General features: G+C 47.4%; 1 protein-coding gene across 2 annotated transcripts in view; it reads right to left on the bottom strand.

Moving 5' to 3' along the window:
• Positions 1 to 17,915: 17,915 nt before the first annotated feature.
• Positions 17,916 to 20,544, bottom strand: part of LIN52 (lin-52 DREAM MuvB core complex component) — a 110,980-nt gene continuing 108,351 nt past the window's right edge. The window contains exon 6 of one of the 2 annotated variants that reach the window (XM_047864759.1): positions 17,916 to 20,003. In XM_047864759.1, coding sequence (XP_047720715.1) covers positions 19,948 to 20,003 — 56 coding nt within the window. In that variant the 3' untranslated portion in view covers positions 17,916 to 19,947. The remainder of the gene's footprint in view (positions 20,004 to 20,544) is intronic. The other variant, XR_007153454.1, reaches the window with a different exon arrangement.

Here is a 20,544-nt window from a genome sequence, read left to right as displayed (position 1 = left end):
GTTCTGATGGTTTTCTGTCTCACATTCAGGTCCTTTATCCATTTTGAGTTTATTTTTGTGAATGGTGTAAGAAAGTGGCATAGTTTCATTCTTCTGCATGTTGCTGTCCAGTTCTCCCAGCACCATTTGTTAAAGAGACTGTCTTTTTTCCATTGGATATTCTTTCCTGCTTTGTCAAAGATTAGTTGGCCATACTTTTGTGGGTCCAGTTCTGGAGTCTGTCTTCTATTCCATTGGTCTATGTGTCTGTTTTTGTGTCAATACCATGCTGTCTTGATGATTACAGCTTTGTAGTAGAGGCTAAAGTCGGATTGTGATGCCTCCCGCTTTGGTCGTCTTCTTCAATATTACTTTGGCTATTCGGGGTCTTTTGTGGTTCCATACATATTTTAGGATTGCTTGTTCTAGTTTCGAGAAGAATGCTGGTGCAATTTTGATTGGGCTTGCATTGAATGTGTAGATTGCTTTGGGTAGTATTGACATTTTAACAATATTGATTCTTCCAATCCATGAGCACGGAATGTTTTTCCATTTCTTTGTATCTTCTTCAATTTCCTTCATAAGCTTTCTATAGTTTTCAGCATATGGATCTTTTACATCTTTGGTTAGATCTATTCCTAGGTATTTTATGATTCTTGATGCAATTGTGAAATGGGATCAGTTTATTTGTCTTTCTGTTGCTTCATTATTAGTGTATGAGAAGGCAGCTGATTATACAACTTTATAAAAATGTGTTTTTTTAGAGATAGGGGGCGGGGGAGGGGCAGAGAGAGGAGAGAGAGAAGCCCAAGCTCCTCCTCAGGAACCATGAGATCATGACTTGAGTGGAAATCAAGAGTCGGAGGCTTAACTGACTGAGCCACCCAGGTGCCCTTATAGCTATTTTTAAAATGGTTATGGGTTGATTGTGGGAATGGTTATGGGTTGACTGTGGGAAACGGAATCAGATGACTTGAGAACAAGAGTGTGAGAGAAGCCTACATTCTACTGTGCACCCTTTTGTATTCATTTGGTTTTATTTTTTTTTAAATGTTCATTCGAGAGAGGGAGAACACGTGCTTGAGCAGAGGAGGGGAGGGGCAGAGAGAGAGAGGTGGCCAGAGGATCCGAAGCAGGCTCTGCACTGAGAGCAGAGAGCTCGAGGTGGGGCTCAGTCTCACCAACCAGAGATCATGACCTGAGCCGAAGTTGGACGCTTAGCCAACTGAGCCACCCAAGTGCCCCCGTATTAATTTTGGTTTTAAAAACTGTGTATGTGGGCACCTGGCTGGCTCAGTTGATGGAACATGCAGATCTTGGTCTTGGGGTTGTGAAGGCAAATCCCACGTTGGGTTTGGAGATTACTTAAAATCTTTAAGAAGTGAAAAATAAATAAAAACTGTGTGTATCTTGGTAAACACCAACATTAAACATAACGGTACAGACGGGTATAGTATATTCACTGAGACTCTCACTGGGCTCTGTACTGTTGGTGAGGGTGTCCCTCGAGTTGGGTGCTCCTGTGGCTCCATTGGCTGGAGCTGGTCTGTAAAATGCCTTTCCACCCACGGACTGGGGCTCCTCTGGCTGTTCCAGGCCAGCGTGTGTCGGGTGTATGTCAAGTGCTTTGGGGTGGAGGATTCTGGCGGGGGTGGGGAGGGGAGTCCAAGTACAGATACCTGGACTTATTTAAGGAAGAAAGCACCACAAGGACGTGGGGGCCTTGTGGTATCTGGGACAGGATGGATCCAGAAAGATAGGACTGCAGCTCTCTTTGCTGCCTCCTGCCCCTGCAGTCTGGCTGCCTAAGCTCCTCCTCCCCATGGCTGCACCTTGGCTCCCAGGCCTACATCCCACCCCATTCAAGCCCAGGTGGAAGAGTCTCAAGTCCAAAATTTCCAGAGGGATAAATCTGTCTGGGCTTAACGCAAACTCAGGCATCCCTGTACGTGGCAGTATGAAATAGGGAGAAACATATTACATTCCCCAGGTATTTCACCAGCCTTGCACCAGGTTAGGTGCTTCGGGGCACAAAAGAGAGAAGCAAGCCTTTCTCCTGGGAGGCGGACTACAGAATGATGTGATTTCATGGGTTTTAGGAAGGCCCCTCTCCTCCAGATCTTTCCCTCTCCTTCTGGAGATTCACTCAAGCAGCCTCATTTGGTTAAATAATGGATCCAATCCCTGTGGAATCCAGCTCCCTAAGAGAGGTGAGCGTTTAGGCAAGTCTCCCAAAGGTTCCCCAGATTCCTACTAGAAAGGCCCTTTTGAGATCCTGCTCTTGCTTACCAGGCAGTGAGCATTTACTGTGGTTCCTCTAGCTTACTCAGGAAATATTCTCTATTTCCTCAACTTTTCATGCCCTTTGCATGCCTCTGGGCCTTCACATTTGCTGGTCCCTCTGTCTGGAATACATTGCCTCTTTCAAAGCTCAACTCAAGCTTCCCTTTCCATGAGAGGCCTCACCTGCCCAGGCCTGGGTGGAGGTACCATCCACCTGACCACCCCCTCATTTCCATCTTCACCCCTGGGCACAGACCTGATCGCTTGAGGTGGCTAGGATTCAGAAGGACAGGCACCCACATCTGGCTTTGCCACTCCCACCAGCATACAGGAGATACTTAATAAATCCCAGCTCCCTTCTGTTCCTCACATCTCCAGAGCGTGCATTACTGATTTGTAAGTGTTTAGCCAACCATCTCCCCCTTTACACTACAAGCTTTAATTAGTAGGCACAATAAATGTTTGCTAAATAACTGAGTGATTTAACCAGGGAGGGGGAAGATGTTTGCAAGTTCAGAGGCAAGGCTGAGGACCCCTGCTGCCCCAAGAAGCAGGGAGTGTCCTGTGCCAGGGTCAAGATGGGAGGTGCAGCTGAGAAATCTGGTGGGTTGATTTCAAGGGATGATTGGAGTGGAATAAGGGGGCACAATTGGATGGGTGTGGACCATCAGTGGAGGCACGCATCTACCCAGTGGCCCCCCGCCTCATCTTGCTCTGTGCTAAGCAGAGTGGGCATCCTGTTAGGCCTCTAGGACCATGGTCAGGGGCATGAGCTCGGGTGCCCAGGGGCTGCCAGGAGATGCCCTCTTCTCTAGGCTCTGCAGCCCCAAGACCCAAGTACCTCATTTGCTGTCTTCTAATTGGTCACTAGAGACCTGTGGTTAGCACCTGGCGAGCACCTCATATGGCACCCAGGGCTCTTCGTTTGCACCCTCAAAGATGCTGGGACATGAGGAGGGTGGAGAGCAGATTGTAGCCAGGACACCTCAGCTTCCACTCACATTCTTCAGGAGTGTCCTGCAGAATCTGGGGACCTATCACATAGTTTGAATGCTTCTCTGATGAGGCACCCACCTACCTCCTTTAGTCACCAGTAAAACCCATTGAACACTTACCACATGGCAGGTGCTTCACAGGCATGATCTCACTTAATCCTCACAAAGATCCAATAGGGTGCCTTTAAAAATCATCCTCATTATTTTCAGAGATGGAAACCGTGAATCAAAGAAGTGAAGTCACTTCCTGGGGTCACAAAGCTCATGAGTGGCAGGGCCAGATTGAGGAAACCAGTCCTCCTGCCCGCACAGGCGTGAACTTCCAGCCACGACCTGGCCTCCGCTCTGTCCCAGCTCTGGGCGCAGCTCCTGCCCCAGCTCTAACAAGTGCCGGGAACTGGTACCTCCGTCTTGAAGCCCTCCCCTTGGCCATGGCCTTCCTCTGCCTGGCCACAGTTTCTACTGCCTTACTTCAGCTGTCCCACCTGCCTCCAAGCTCTGTACTTCCCTCTCACGAGGCACAGTCCACCCAGTTGCCCAGAGGGCCCGGGGGTCCCCAGGGTGTGGGGACCACGGTGGGCAGAGGGCCCCAGTGCCTCTGGGACAGGAGGGCTGCTGAGAGCGGTGGGGAGGCGGGCACAGTGCACAGCGCTGATCCTAACCAAGTTTGCCAGCCCAGCTTTTCTCATGGCTCCCACACAATGGTCTGCTTTGTGCCCACCTGCCGATAATGCTTAATTAGGCGAGGAGTTGATTAATTTGAGGTAATTGACAGCTAATTAGAGGCCCACAGGCTCATTAACTTGACATCTTGTCTTCGCGAATTGGCTGAGTAGGGTCAGGTGACGGAAGCCGTTGCTTTCTCCCTCCCCAGCCCTGTGGGCAAAGGTGATCACCTGGGGGAAGGCTGGGCAGAGCCAGCAGGTGGGGCAGTCCCAAGGCCAAGAATAGAGGAAACCGAGGCAGCAAAGGAGGAGGTGTGTGCCCTGACCCTAGGGAGGAGGGAGTGAGAAGCAATGGAGGGCTCATGGCATGGGGGCAAAGGCACTGAAGGGAGGAGGGTGGCTATTAATGGGGAGGGGCACACCTGGTGTCCGTGCAGAAAGAAGGGGAAAGGCAGGGAGGTGTGTGGGGGAGCCTATTGGCAATAAGCATAGGCTTTGAAGTGAGATAGACCTGGTGTTGCCTCCCAGCTCCGCTACCAACCGGCTAGGTGACCGTGAACGAATCAGTGAACCTCTAAGCCTCAGGCTTCTCCTCTGTAAAATGGGAATAAGAATAGTTCCTACACCTCATGAGACTATTGTGAAGAGTACTCGAGACATGGAAGTGAAGGACTGAGACCAGTATCTAGGAGCCTGCCGAATGCTCAAAGAAATACATAAATGTTAATCGCTCTTGGTAGGAGGCAGGAGTGACAAGAAGAGAAGGCGGGAGGGTGGGATGGATTGCAGGGAGACAATGGAAGCCCTCTCTGAAGAGAAGACACTGTTACTCTGCAGGAAGCCTGCGTGCCTGCTAACGGCATTGCTGAGGGTGTGGGGAAAAGATCTCATTGCTACATCCACTTTAGGGGGACGCTTCAGCAATATATATTAAATTGCATATATTAAACATTGTAGATTACAGTAAAAATGCATGCAACCTTTGACCCAGCAATTCCCTCCCTAGTAACACACTCTACGGATATATTTGTACGTGCACAGTGAGTTGCATACGAGGATGTTTGTTCATCACAACTGTGGTTTGTAATAGAGAAAGACCAGAAACAACGCAGAATGTCCGTCATAGGGACTGGCTAAATAAATTATGGTATATCCATACAGTGGGATGGTATGCAGCTGTGAAATCTGTGTGAACAATATGTACGAGACGCAAGATAAATGAAGTGGGAGAAAAAGCAAGATGTAGGGCGGCGTGTGGCTCCCACAAGCTGGTAACTGGTGACCTGAGAGTCAGGGAATGGGGAGATGTGTTTTTCACAATGTGCTTGTTTAAAAAAAATTTTTTTTCAACGTTTATTTATTTTTGGGACAGAGAGAGACAGAGCATGAATGGGGGAGGGGCAGAGAGAGAGGGAGACACAGAATTGGAAACAGGCTTCAGGCTTCGAGCCATCAGCCCAGAGCCTGATGCGGGGCTCAAACTCCGGGACCGCGAGATCGTGACCTGGCTGAAGTCGGACGCTTAACCGACTGCGCCACCCAGGCGCCCCACAATGTGCTTGTTTTAAATACGGTTTATATTTACTGTCTTTTCAAAAAGCACTGTAAAACTAAAAAGCAATAGAGATTTTTTTTTCCCCCAAATGAAGTCTAACTTGAAATCTGAACTCATAGGCAGAGTGGCTCTGGTTGAACTTGGGGTAGGAGTCCAATCCTACTCAGTTCCTTCCTCCTCTCCTCCAAAGGTTTCAAAAGGGTTTGAAGATCATCTAGAATCAGCATTGTCCAACAGGCTTGCTTGCTTGCTTGCTTGAAAATTTTTTAGTGTTTGTTTTTGAGAGAGAGAGAGAGAGAGAGAGAGAGCGTGAGCAGTGGAGGGGCAGAGAGAAAAAGAGGGAGACATAGAATCAGAAGCAGGCTCCAGGCTCTGAGCTGTCAGCACAGAGCCTGACAAGGGGCCCGAACTCACAAACTGTGAGCTGTGACTTCTGAGCTGAAGTCAGATGCTTAACTGACTGAGCCACCCAGGTGTCCCACAACAGGCTTTCTATGATGGTGAAAATGTATGTAGTTCTGCACTGTCCAGTATGGTGGTCGGTAGCTACATGTGGCTCCTGAGCACGGAAATGTGATCATGAAATGCATTTTACATTTTATTTACATGTGGCTAATGGCTACCTATTTGGGTAGCACAGAAATCTCTTCAAGGGACTACACAACCCAGCTGTCCTAGCCTAGCCTCCGTCTAAGGAATGACAAACCCAAGACATATCTGCAGTGTATACACAACCTCTTTGCTAGGAGCGGGTGGTGCTGGAACCTTAGAATGCTCCTGGGAAACTTGGTTGTAGAGAAAACTGGAGGTCTTTTCTAGCAGAACCAGAACTGCATTGGACAGAAGCAAGTCAGAGATAGCAGTAGCTCACCTAGATTGCCAGTTCTTTTAGGATGATCGCCTAAATGACCCTGGAGTCAAAAAGCACATCTGTGGCTTTGAGATCAGTAGTGGTCAGTGCCAGCTGGGAAGAATTTAATAATGCCTTGGTGACCCGAGGCCATGGATTCAGGCATCCGACTGCCAACTATGCACTGGGCACCTATGAAGTGTCAGGCTCTGGAGCAACAGGGAAGCATAGCCCAGGTCCTGGCATTCAAGCAGCCCACAATCTCAGGACTGAATTCATAGGGGAGGGCAGATACAGACTGATCCTCCCTCACAAGAGAGCCCAGGCATCAGAGTTTCTAGTACCCTTGGAGTTTGGCTCACAGCTCTCCCCCTTCCAAGGTCTTAGCATGAAAGCACAGAACGGGGCCCCCCAGCCCTTATGCTCAGTTGCTGGTGAAGCATGGAAAGTAGCTGCCAAAGGAATACGTTGAACATTCTCTATCCTTCCCTCTGACTCCATAGCTTGGAAGCCAGGATGGGTCTGAGATCCCCTAGTTCCTGCCGTATTATTGTCCCAGTCAGCTCCGTGGGGGTTGTGATAGCTTTCCTTAAAGTTTCCCTTTAGAGGCTCACAGGACTCTAAATTCACTTGTTTTAATCGAGGCAATTTACACACAGTAAAGCATACAACTCTTAGATGCAAAGCCTGATGAATGTTTATCACACACTCACATACATATAGTCCTGTGGAACCACTACTCCAATCAAGATAGAGAATATTTCCTACACCCCAGAAGGCTCCTCATGCCCCTTCCCAGCCAATACCCCAAGGTAACCACTGTTCTGACCACTACCACCCCAGATTAGTGTTGTCCATTCTAGAATCTTACAGGTATGCACTTCTGTGCCTGCCTTAATTCTCTCCTCATCCTTGTTTGCGAGGTTCATCCATGTTACAGTGTGAAGTACAGTAGTTTGTGTTTTATTGCTGATTGGCATTCCATTGTATAAATATAAGAAAGTTTATTCATTCTCTTGATGGACATTTGGGGTTTTGCCACTTTTTGACTCACATGAATAAAGTGGCTATCAACATTCTTGCACATGTTTTTTGGTGGACGCCAGCACTCATTTCTGTTGGGTATATACCCAGAGGTGGAATGAACAAAGACTGTGTATTCCTCAAGGTCACATAGACCTGGTGACTCCGCATTCCCGGCAGTGAGGCTTTAAGGTAGGGATGGGGAGTCAGCTTTGAGAGTCCTCTTGGGGAACTATATGCCCCCACTGGCTGTAGATGGGGGAGAATAGCGATTAGAAAAGAGAGAGTCAGGGAGAGAGCCAAAGAAGCATGACATGGTTCTCAAATCAAGGCCACATGACAATGACATCAAAAGTGTGCTACATGAATGGAGGCTGGTAGGACAGATGAGCATAGGAAAACAGAAGCTTCTGTTTGGGTGGGTGGGGCATGTATATGGACGAAGCAAGAACAACTAAAGTTCTCATTAGATTCTGATTTACTTATTTTAATTCACCCCATGGAAAATAAATTTAAGTTCCCCTCTCTCTTTCTGCATTTATTTACATGACCAACAGAGTAAAGAAAAGTGTTTTTGGTGACCCAGATATCATGTTTACTTCCCAGAGATGATAAAGCTCAATACGTGCCCCTTGAACATTTCTAGCCCTGCAGAAGTCCCCTTCGAGTTCAGTTCGTCCCCTGCAAGGTAACCACTATTCTGACTTCTGTCGTCATAAACTAGTTGTGCCTGTTTCCAAAGTTTACTCACATGGAATCTGACAGTTTATGTCAACATTTACTGAGCATTTATTATGTGTCAAACACACTGCTAAACGATCAAAGTTTCTCATTTGCTCTTTCCAACAACCCCCTTAACTTGAGAGAAAACCAAGTTCAACAAGGTCAAGAATACTGTCTGAGGCCAGGAAACTATTAAGTAGCAGAGCTTGGATCCAAACTAGAGTGATCAACTGTCCCATTAGCAGGACTGTTGCTTCCCCTGGGGACCCTGGAGTCCTTAGCAAACTGGATGGTGAGCCACCCTATTCAGACATGGATTGGACTCAAAAGCTGAGTTCCTTTGGTTTCTTTTGGCTTAAGATTTCACACAAAGGTGCATATGTTGTTAGCACAATTTCATGGGGAAAGTTCTGTCTCAAAAAAAATCTGTGTGATATCAGCTTTTTACTTGGGTTGCTTGCTTGCTTGCTTTCTCTCACTGTCTCTCTTTCTTTCTTGGTTTTGTTTCATTTTAAAGAAAGATTTCATTGAAAGTAGATCTGGGTAGGGCAAGAACAAAATTGTTCTTATTAAAAGGGAGAAAAGAGGGGTGCCTGGGTGGCGCAGTCGGTGAAGCGTCCGACTTCAGCCAGGTCACGATCTCGCGGTCCGTGAGTTCGAGCCCCGCGTCGGGCTCTGGGCTGATGGCTCAGAGCCTGGAGCCTGTTTCCGATTCTGTGTCTCCCTCTCTCTCTGCCCCTCCCCGTTCATGCTCTGTCTCTCTCTGTCCCAAAAATAAATAAACGTTGAAAAAAAAAATAAAAGGGAGAAAAGGGAATTCTAGCATATCAATCTATCAAACAAGGATTTATTAAGCATCTGTGCATTGAAAAAGAATTTTAAGATAGTCCCTGGCTTCAAGAAGTTTATAATTTACTTGGAGAGTTAAGAGTATAGTGTAAAGAATAAAATTAGAGGGTAATAAACAGGAATAATGATCACGCACATCTGAGTGTACATCATGCCCTGGGGGGGCCTTACATATTCTATCTCATTTAATCCTCACAATATAGCTCTGAGATATGTACTGCTGTCATGCCCATTTTGGATGAGGAAATCAGGGCTTGGTGAGGTCAAGTGATTTGCTTAAACAATACACTGAGCTGTTCACTTACTATTTGTACACTTACTATTTGTAAATGAGTTATACCTCCAGGCAATGTTTACTGAATGGGAAACCACTGAAGACGGGGAAAAAATTTCTTTACCCATCTAGTCTTTTTTTTTAAAGTTTATTTACTCATAATCTCCACACCCAATGTGGGGCTCAAACTCACAACCCGAAAATCCAGAGTCACATGCTCTGCTGACTGAGCCAGCCAGGCGCCCCTCCTCTCCTCTTGAATAAACTAGTCCCAATAATTTGGAGCAACATTTTAAAAACATGTGTGTTGGCTTGTTCCATTTTAGTAATTCAGGTCAAAATGCCATTTTTAGCCTCAATGACTTGGGTGCAGATAGGCACAGCTTATGGCAGGCCACGGGGCCACGGGCCACGGGGCCACAGGCCACGGGGCCACAGCAACCTGCTTGGCCCCATAGCCCGGCTCCAGTCTTCTTGCTGCCGTCAGTCCTGCCAGGCATGTACAAGGCTATCTGTCCCCTGGGTCCTCAAGGCCAGCTTCACCACCTCCCCCATCACACCCCAAACCTTATCCCTTCAGTCCCCAGCCTGCCCCGTCACCCATCTCTGCTTTCCAGGTTTGCGGGCCTCCACCCAGAGGCACCTTCATCATTCGTTCCTGACATGTCGACTTTCATTTTCCTAGGACGAACCTCATCTGACAATCTCCTGCCCATATTTCTAAGCTCTCTGGGTCTCGCTGGGCTATTTCTCTGTCCTCTCTGGGGTTTGGAACACCAATCATCTGCAGGTTTCATTAGCATGCTGTTTACCCCTGTCTTTCAGATCATTAATGAAGATGCGTAGTGAGACACCAATCCTCGCGGCCCCCACCACGTGCCCCCTCCCATGCCCCCGCGCTGCTGGAATCATTATCCTTCCTGGCGTGACAGGGTCAGAACCAAACCAATTTGCATCAATCTTTGGTGATGTTGTGAGGTGTCGCTTGCCCTGCAATCCTCACGTTGTAACAACTGCTTCGGCTGTCTGTTCTGGCATGTTCCCCTCTCCTTTGGAGGGCTGGCCAGACCTGGCCACCCCTCCTCTTCAGGCTGAAAGCCCCTCACGGTCAGGCAGGATTCGGGGCCGTGTGTGGCTGATATTTTCCCTTTGTTCTGCTATCCTGAACTGGGCAGAAAGGAGCACCTCTCTGGGAAACAGGATGGACAAGGGCACATACCGGTGACCTGGAGGGGGAGGCAGGTGTCTCAGGCACAGAGTTTTTCTTACTCATCATGACATCTGTTTCTGTTGAAGGAAAATGAGGACCAAGCCTCCCAAAGGCCCTGCAAGGCCCAGTCGGATGCCTGGGCCTGTGTATTCCAAGTGCCTGGGTCTGGGGTGGATGAGCCATTTCTTGAGGACAAAGTTCGCTCTTCTGCATGATTTTCCTGTCACCTGGCTCGACGCTTTCATCCCTTCTTTATCAGTGTTCCGTGGCTCTGCTTCCCGTCTCGCAGGGAAACGGACCAGACACACACTTGTTCCCAATAAAGGTGACAACCGCCCCCTGCACAGCCCCTGTGTCCCTCAGACCCCAACTTGCACAGAAGACATTTCATTTTCTTTCCTGAGGGTGCAGCGCCTCTCTGCCTGGTGGTGTGGGATGAAAACAGAGGAGTCTCGTTCCAGAGCGCCCTGTCCCATGCCTACTCCTGGCTCCTAGGTCCTCTATTTCTTCCTGCTCTCCCAGTTGGGAAGAGGAAAATGAGCAGGAAGAAAGCAGTGAAGGAAACTCTCACAAGCACAAGGTCCGAGATAATGTTTGGCATGCCCCAGAGCTGGGGATATTTCAGCCTTAAGAGTCCACAGCAAAATTCGGTGAGGTAAATTCTTCTGTGTGGGGGTGAGCTGAGGAAAAAGAGCTCTTTTGCAACACTGAACACGTACTGAGAGAACATTTCTCTGTTCCTGAGCAAAGGCTCTGTGGCGTGTGAGGAGGGCTGGGCCCTGGGACTAAGTGTGTTTAGGGTACAAGTCATTTCATCCATATTACGCGTGATGAAGTAGGGTCTGGGGCAGGGCTGGATGTTCAGTAGGTGCTCAGTAAATACTTCGAGGTTTACAGATTGACAGACATTTTCATACACAGGAACAAACTTCATTACTATAAACAAATGTCATTGGTGAGCTCTGTGTGTCCGCACGTACATGTGCATGTTAAATAGGCTGGGTGGATAGGCAGGACCCTTGAAGCCCTCTATCCTCAGCTCCAGAGGCTTCCCCTCCCATATTATAAACACAACACATGCTTCTGTAAAGAGTCTGGAAATGTAGGAAAAAAATATTACCCACAATCCTCTCATCAGGCAGCAAGTACTGCTAACACCTTGGTCTATTTCCTTTCAATTCCCCCCTCCCCCCATATTGGACATCATTTCGCATTTATAATTTTATATCTTGCTATTTTCACTTACCCTTATGACAAACCATTTCTTCCACGGAATTAGAGCCTTTTTGCAAACGTACTAACTGGCTGCATAAAAGTTCACTATGTGAATGTCCCATAATTTAATCGATGGCTCGAGGTATGAAGGACCTTTGGGCCAGCTGGTTTGAGGCAAGTGGCACTGTGAAAAGCAAGGGATGAGGGTCAGCCAGGAAGAAGGTAGAGGCAGTGTGACAGCAGAGACAGATGGAGGGGAGCAGGAGGCCAAGGAAGAAGTTCTGGGGAGCTTGCTTTCCCATGAACCACCCCATTCCTCAGAGACCATTCATGGTTCTGACCCCTGCACATCCCTTGTGGCCCTGCCTAGGGCTTTGATGGTGGCCGTAGCCAATGCTTCTCATTTCCACTCAGCCTAAAGTCACTGACTTTTCCAACCTGACTCTTCTCAGCTGCTCCTTTGTGTGAAGCCGCTGGCTCAGGCCGCTTGGCTCCTGGGGCTTGGCTGTATCCGGGAAGGGCCTGGGATGTGACCTTCAGCCCTGCTTGACCCCGAGGCCCCAGGCTGCAGAGTCAGGTCAGGCTGATTGCTCTCCATGGGCTCCCAAAGAGGCAAAGCTGAGAGGAGGCTGCTAGGGGGGAGCCCAGGCCCAAGTGAAACCTGCTCAGTCCTGGGAAGGGAGTATCTGAAAGAAGGATGGAGGGATTGGGGTAGGGGTGGGGTGAGGAGAGGGGGAAGAACAAGACAGAGAAGAGCATTCCTGTGTAGTAACTGGAATAGTACGAATGCCCAGCAACTGTTAGGACCATCAAGACTAGTGAAGCACAATGAGCTGAGGCTAATGCCGACCTCAGTGTCAGCTCAGAAATCTGCCACTGACTGTCACACAGAACACCTTTCCTTCCCTTGTTCGTTAGCAACAAATAGTCTTCAATGCCACCGTCTGCAGAGTCAACAGTGGTATTTGCTGCGTGTCCGTGCCAGCACCGGCTGCCCCAGGGGGTGGAAGGATGGGGGGCAAGAGTATTCAGTGGACTGTCAGCCCTCCTGAAGAGTGAGAGAAATGGGTTCTCTGCTTAGCCTATTTCAACGATTCAACATAACCAAAAGTTACTGTATGTTCCCTGTAAGACATACCAATTTTTACCAAATGTGAGTATAATAAAATGATTAAATAATACACTGAATCCAGTTTTAAAGATCTATCCATCAAGCTCTTATATAACGGGGAAGATAGGACCGAGTACTGTTCTAGACACTTCCAAGTACTAATTTCATCTCTACAGTGACCCTAGGGGTCAGATGCTATTGTTGGACCCACTCTATAAGTGGGTAAACTAAGGCACAGAGAGATTAGGCAATTTACTCATGGCCACATGGCTAGCAGATGGCAAAAATAGGATTTGGACCCAGGCAGTCTGACATCAGGGTGTATGCCCTTATGCATAATGCTTGCCTGCCTCTTTAAAGTAGAAAAGGCCCCAAGGACAGCTGTGGCACAGAGAGAAGTGACTTGTATGACCACACCCTGCCTCTCTCTCTCAAGATCCAAGCTCTTACCTTAGACTAACAAAGTTATGAACACTGAGTATCATGGTGCAATTCATACTTCCAACAAATTCTTATTAAGCGCTTATTATGTGCCAGCTACTATTCTAAGCTCTGTTTATAACCAAAGAAACTATAAGAGACTGAACAAATTTGGATCAGATTCTTTGACATCTCCTAAAAGTTACTTAAAAAGTCAAATCTTGGGGCGCCTGGGTGGCGCAGTCGGTTAAGCGTCCGACTTCAGCCAGGTCACGATCTCATGGTCCATGAGTTCGAGCCCCGCGTCAGGCTCTGGGCTGATGGCTCGGAGCCTGGAGCCTGTTTCCGATTCTGTGTCTCCCTCTCTCTCTCTGGCCCTCCCCCGTTCATGCTCTGTCTCTCTCTGTCCCAAAAATAAATAAAAAACGTTGAAAAAAATTAAAAAAAAATACATTTAAAAAAAAGTCAAATCTTATTGTTACCTCTGTGCGTCGCAGACAGGGAAGATGGAAAAACAACAAAGTAACTCTGATTACTTGAGCTTTCTGGCTCCTTGGATTCTAGATAATGGTTTTCTGGTATTGGAGGTCACTTTCAGAAGCATCGAGTATAGATCAAAACAGAAAACGGAGAGCAGGAGAAGATGAAAATATGTGTGAGTCAAACTCGGCTCAGAGCTCGAGTTTAATTGAGATTCCAAACTGCCACTCTCCCCTGCATTCCTTTGTCCCTGGCTATGACCAAGTTCATGGCTGTATCACCCCTCGTAATCCCCATAATGGGCTGTAGTCCTGGGGGAGCAATTTCTGTTTATTAAGTGGCCAACTTCTGAGCCATATGGAGTGTGGCCAGTTGTGGCTTCTTGCCCTGGCAGTTGATGAGCCACTTTTCTGTTTTGAAAAACAGGGATCTTTCAGGAGAGAGAATGGGGATAGAAAGCAGGGGCTATGGGAGAGCCAAAGACCCAGAAGCGATGGGTGCTGGAAGCGAGGGCCCCTTCCAGGTCATGAGCTCTTTGAGACCAGAATGCACGCGGGGGTGCCGCACGCTGGCCAGCCTTGAGATCATGCACTACAGGTGTATAGGCCTTCAATGCAGGGCCAGGGATGGTGCCACAGTTATAGCTGTCCACAATGCCACCAGTGGGGACATGTGGGAGTGGGAATGAGGAGACCAAAAGGGAACAATAGGCAAGAGGTGGCAAATGAACAGGGCGAGGCAAGTAGCAGAGGGTGGGTCTCTCCAGAGGTTCTGGAATTGTCAGCACTTGCAGACAGCCGCCCAGGCAATGGGACCAGGCTGCACCCAGAGCAGTTCTCTCAAACCAACGGCCTCTTCCCTCTCTGCCCACAGCCCCAGCGTCTGCCTTTTGGAGTCAGGGAGACATTGCAGCAGCTGCTTAGCTGTTTAGACACCCTGTCCCCTCAGTGTGTCCCCCCTCCCCCTGGCATCTGTCCTCTGGTTAGAGTTGTGTGAAGCGGAAGACAATTTGGGGCTTATTAGTGTCCCAGGGAGACATGTAACTTGTGTTGCTGGGACCCAAACAGCAAGAGTCTTAGCGGCAAACTCCAGCCGAGAAAAGACTGAGGAATTGTCTCACCTAATTACAGGGAATGGCCCTCTTTGTGTTTGTGATTCGGTACGGTTGTCCGATCGCTTTTGATCGCTTTTCTCCATTTGCTGGCTCAGGCCATGCTGGAATTGTGCTAATTAGAAGAGAAATGGACAGAGTGATCCTGTCAGCCCTGGTTACTGGTGGGGACAAAGCGGAATATTATTCTGAGGCAGTGTTTTGTGAGGGCCCTTCTTCCAGCTCTCATTAGGAGGAAGGGGCCCACAGGAGGGGAAGGTTCCGAATGCCTGGCCTGGCTAATGGAGCATTGGGGTGTTCGTGTGCTAATTAACAGGCTCTGCCAGCACTTGAGCCAACCGTGAGCCTCCCGGCTGCACCTGGTGCCACCTGAAGCCCCCAAATGACCCTGCTCGTGAAGAAAAAGTGTTGGGCAAAGAGTGGGAAGGCTGGTGGCCTCTTTGGGCACAGTCGGGGACACATCTCCAAAGTGCCAAAAAGCCTACACAGGTAGGAAAAGTCAGTTTCAGATCAGTCAGAACTTACAAACTCGGAGAGGCCACTCTTTGGGGTGGGGGCTACAAGGCTCTCTGGTGAAATGAAGCCCACGCAGGGGCCTTATAGCTGGCAGAGGATGAACAGAAACTGGAGGACATAACCAAATGCTCGTAGGTAGATTTTGTGTAGAAGTTGAAAGCTGGTAAGAAATCGTGTCCTGTGACCACTGGGACCACCCATTCACCTCAGTCCACCAGCCCATTTCCTCCCTTCCTGTTCTGCCTGTTTCTTTTCTGTGATGCCTGAATCCTGGAGGAAACAGAGGGCCCAGAGCATCGCACTGGGAAGGTAATTTCTCGGTTTCATTGCAGAGCTCCTGTGAAAGTCCAAACACCCTTCGTAAGTGTAGAGGCAATGGAATGACTCACCAGCTCTGTTTTCGTGGCCCGGAAGCCAGAGGAGCTCCAATAAGCTGCAGCTGGAGGGCCACAAACAAGCAGCAGTTACCAAGTGTCCATTTAAAAAATATGACAAATGGGTAACAAAAAGATAAAGAAAAATTAATAATGGCATCTTGATATTAATACAGTTAATAGCCTGTGAACTTTTAGTGCTCTAATGATGGAAGGAAGGCCAAGCAAGTCAGCAGAGGCCAAGAATCTGAGCCTGAAGTGAGCAAGAAGCAGTAAGATGGTTGATGAGCAAAGACTTGAATAAGAATTTGGAAACGTGCCTCCACGCACTGATGCTATTCTTCTCAGGACAGTGCTGCTCAGTCAACAACAGGTGCTTCTACAGGGAAGGCATTCAGAATGGCAAAAGGAAAGGCAAAACCAACCTGTGGGCAAATGATACATAATTGTTTACTGGGAAAATACTCTCTAAAGATTTAATTTTTTTTTCATTTTTTAAAAATGTTTATTTATTTATTTATTTATTTATTTATTTATTTAATTTTTTTTTCAACGTTTATTTATTTTTGGGACAGAGAGAGACAGAGCATGAACAGGGGAGGGGCAGAGAGAGAGAGGGAGACACAGAATTGGAAACTGGCTCCAGGCTCTGAGCCATCAGCCCAGAGCCCGACGCGGGGCTCGAACTCACGGACCGCGAGATCGTGACCTGGCTGAAGTCGGACGCTTAACCGACTGCGCCACCCAGGCGCCCCATGTTTATTTATTTTTGAGAGAGAAAGACAGGGCACGAGTAGGGGAGGGGCAGAGAGAGAGAGGGACACAGAGAATCCGAAGCAGGCTCCAGGCTCTGAGTTGTCAGCACAGAGCCCGACGCAGGGCTTGAAATCATGAACTGTGAGATCATGACCTGGGCCGAAGTTGGACACTTAACCGACTGAGCCACTTCAGGCACCCTACTTTCTATAAAGATTTAGGACAGAACAGTCTGAATGCTGTCCCTGTTGTCAGTCAGCCAGCCAGCCGTGCTTTTCTAGATCAAAGAAACCTACGCCCACCCAGTTGTTTTCTTGGAAATCAATGATGAGCCAATGATGCCACGCAATTTACTTCTCTCAAACAGAATGTTTCTCTAAAAGGGCATGATGCTCTGCTCTATGGCAGGTAAACTATCAATACTTGCTCTTCTCTAGTTCTTGAGCGGAGTTGAAAAGGAAGTCACGCTAAGAGTTTTAGGAGGTGGCAGAGAAATATTTGTTTTCAGCCCATCATGTGTAATTGGAAGTCCACAGGCAGGTATTGACCCCTCCGGTTCAAAGAAGACACAGAAGAATAACTAGATATGCACTCAGATCACTTAAATATAAGGCTAGGTTGGGAAGAGTTGTAAGGATGTTATACATAAATGTTGTAGGAATGCGGGGGCAAGGGGAAGGATTATTTCCAGCTGGTTCATCAGGTGTTAATAGGAAGGGTAGGTCTAATATGTGCAAAAGGGATTCGAGACTTTCTAGGAACTCAAATGGCATGAGCAAAGGCACTCAAGTGAGGAAGTGGGAATTGTTCAGATTAACTGGAACCGAGACTTCATATATTGGAGAAGAGGGTTGATTAGGATTACATGCAGAGAGTTTTAAATGCCAGGATAAGAGACCCAGACTTTATTATTTGACATGAGGAGGTATTAAAGGTTTTTAAGGAGTACTTTAAGGAGTTGAGAGGCACCTGGCTGCCTCAGCTGGAGAAGCGTGTGACTCTTGATCTTTGGGTTGTGAGTTTGGGCCCCATGTTGGGTGCCAAGATTACTTAAACAAAACTTAAAAAGAAAAATACTTTAAGGAGTTGAGTAGTAATGAGCTTGGATGGCTGGTAGAATAGACTGGAAGCCGGGAGACCAAGTAGTAGATGGTCATAAAGCCCCACACCACCCACTGTGATATTAGAGGGGAAACCAGCAAGTTATTTATCATTACAGTTGTACTTTTTTTTTTTTTAATTTTTTTTCAACGTTTATTTATTTTTGGGACAGAGAGAGACAGAGCATGAACGGGGGAGGGGCAGAGAGAGAGGGAGACACAGAATCAGAAACAGGCTCCAGGCTCTGAGCCATCAGCCCAGAGCCCGACGCGGGGCTCGAACTCACAGACCGCGAGATCGTGACCTGGCTGAAGTCCGACGCTTAACCGACTGTGCCACCCAGGCGCCCCTACAGTTGTACTTTCTGATGAAGCGTATGCTTTAAATATGCAACGTGGCCCTTTGAGGAAAAACTCACTCTCCTATAAAAGGGACGTATTTATTATGACAACACAGAAACCATCATATACAAAGCACAGTCGTCTAACACCCTGAAGCGCGCGCACACACACACACACACACACACACAACTATACATCAATTTATAATATCAATATAAAAATACATCATTAACATTTCTAAGGACGACAAATACAAAACCAATAAATATCGCAATTCTAAAACATCTACTTACATTAAGTGCTGGTGAATAAGATGACAGTAAAAGAAAGGCCAAAGCAGACCAGAAAACCAACTACAAAGCCTCGGGTTACAGACCTGAGTTGGTTTTGGGGAGGTATCCTCATATTCTCCATATATTTTTCAATTTCCCCAAGCACTTAAAAGTGCCTGATATCATCAACTCTCAAAAACAGAGCAAAGGAAGAATGTGACGTTATGGCACTGTTTTTTGTCTTCCCCTCCCCTCCCCTCCCACTCTCTATTTCTCCCTCTCCCACTTCAACCGTATTTAGAGGAAAAAGGAATGCCAATAATAAGCTTAACTTAAAATCTATGCCTCTCCAGACTGAATTTCTATATCGCATCCAGGCAGAATGTCTTTTCTCATACTTACCCTTTGTGACTTGTGTTCAGTTTGTCTCCCTTATCAATACATAAAATTGCATGGATGGCAAAAATGAGAGAAAAAAATCCAACACTAATTCTAGCATGGGAAACAAGGCACAAATGCCAGAAATAGTTAACGGACCAGCTATTAAACTGAACAGTGCTGCACCCTAGCACAGACACTCAGGACCAACAGTTCACCCACAACTTTCCTTGTATCCAAACACCATCAGACAACTGCCACATGGATGTTCTCTGCATGAAGTTTAGGAAACCTCATGTACTTCACAGAACATTAGAGGCTGGGGGCTGCCTTATAAGACAAAATATGGAGAACGTGTGTAATCAATTTTACGCATGGGTTAGGTTTTCAGGTTTTAACACAGGGACAGATGACTGGCAAAGAGCTCCGTAAGAGTTGTATTTAAGTCAGGAAATTCTCCCTTTCCTTTCATGTGTGTGTGTGTGTGTTTCTGTTACATTGGTGAACTATCTGATACATGCCATGAGAGGGGACAAGGGGACAAAACACTGCCACCGTTCCACAGCACATTCCTTTCACGTCAAGTAGAGTTTCTAGTTTTTCATCAAATGGGAACTCCTGCAAACAACCTTCTTCTCCTACCTTTTAGGCCATACTGAATCTTGTTTGAAATTGTAACAGATTAGCTAGAACTCAAAAGTCCTTTCTTTCATCTTTAACTCAGTCTTTGAGGTCTAGAATCCAATACAACCTTGTATGAGCCTTTCACTAGCTAATCCCAGTAGGGACTTGATACACAGGGATCCCCTTTTCCTAGAATCAGAACGGATGGTGGGGAATGAAAGGCACTGGGGGATGGGGTTATCGTGGGAGGTACAGAACTTTTAAAGCAGGTGTGCATTTCAAAAAGATTCTGGCTTCTCCAGCTAGGGATTCTTGGAACCCAGTATATACTGGAGAGTTCACAGGTCAGGTTGCCTGGTCTGTTTCAGAATCTGATTGGTCTCTTGGTCTCCTCACCATAAATACTTCCTAAGATATCAAGTACAAGTCAAAAGAACCCATCCAAACAACGTGTTCACAACTGACTTTGCCGTCACCAAATCAAATCAATTGTAAGATCCTGGGGCTCCTGACTGACTTCTTCAAACAAGAGAGCAGCACTTTGACCTTTAAGAATGATACGCCCCCTGGTGTTCCCCACATCCAAGGCTGAGCCGGTCAAAGTCTGGAAGCTGATTGAATAACTGCACTTGATCCTTCTGTAGAGAATCTGTAAAGCAGATTCCTCTCTTGCCGCCGAATGTCCTCCGAGACGCAGAATGCCAGGAACAGGGGGAGAGGGTCAGTCCTGGAGGTGTACCTTCCAGCCTCTCACCAGGAAGCAGAGAGTTGCACATCGTCAGAGCTGCACTGGGAGGGGAGCATGGTTCCGGTCCCCAGGACATCCTGTCCACAAGCAGCTGCTACTTCTTGGGCTTCTCCAGAATGTTGAGAAATTTCCCCCTTGTCATCTCTCTGGCTGGAATCACAACAAATGGAAGATCAATGAAAACCCAAAATCTGGAAAGGAGATCTCAGGAAAATGTAATTTAAAAATGCAGGTTGATTTAAATTGTATACAAAGGTGTGACCATAACAGACTCAGTCACCACTAACCTCCAAAAAGAGGGAAAGATGAACAACTACTAATTACTAAAACCGTACAAAGCTCTTCTGAAGCTGACAATTGCTAGAAGACACAGGCCAACCAGGGAAGACTTTATCATCTACCTTTAAAAAAAAAATCCCTAGGGAGGGGCGCCTGTGTGGCTCAGTAGGTTAAACCTTGGACTCGTTTTCAGCTTAGGTCACTATCTCAGTTTGTGGGATCAAGCCCTGCACTGGGCTCTGTGCTGACAGTGCAGAGCCTGCTTGGGATTCTCTCTCTCTCTCTCTCTCTCTCTCTCCGCTCCTCCCAACCCAGCTTGCGTGCACTCTCCCCCTCCCAAATAAATAAATAAATTTTTAAAAAGTCTCCAGGGAATTCCTCCAAACCTACCTCTCTCTCAAGAATGTAACCT

This window comes from Prionailurus viverrinus, chromosome B3, assembly GCF_022837055.1.
Source record: "Prionailurus viverrinus isolate Anna chromosome B3, UM_Priviv_1.0, whole genome shotgun sequence".
NCBI classification, from domain to species: Eukaryota; Metazoa; Chordata; class Mammalia; order Carnivora; family Felidae; genus Prionailurus; species Prionailurus viverrinus.
The sequence above is the reverse complement of the archived record's forward strand: the minus strand, read 5'-3'. Positions and strand labels throughout refer to the sequence as shown.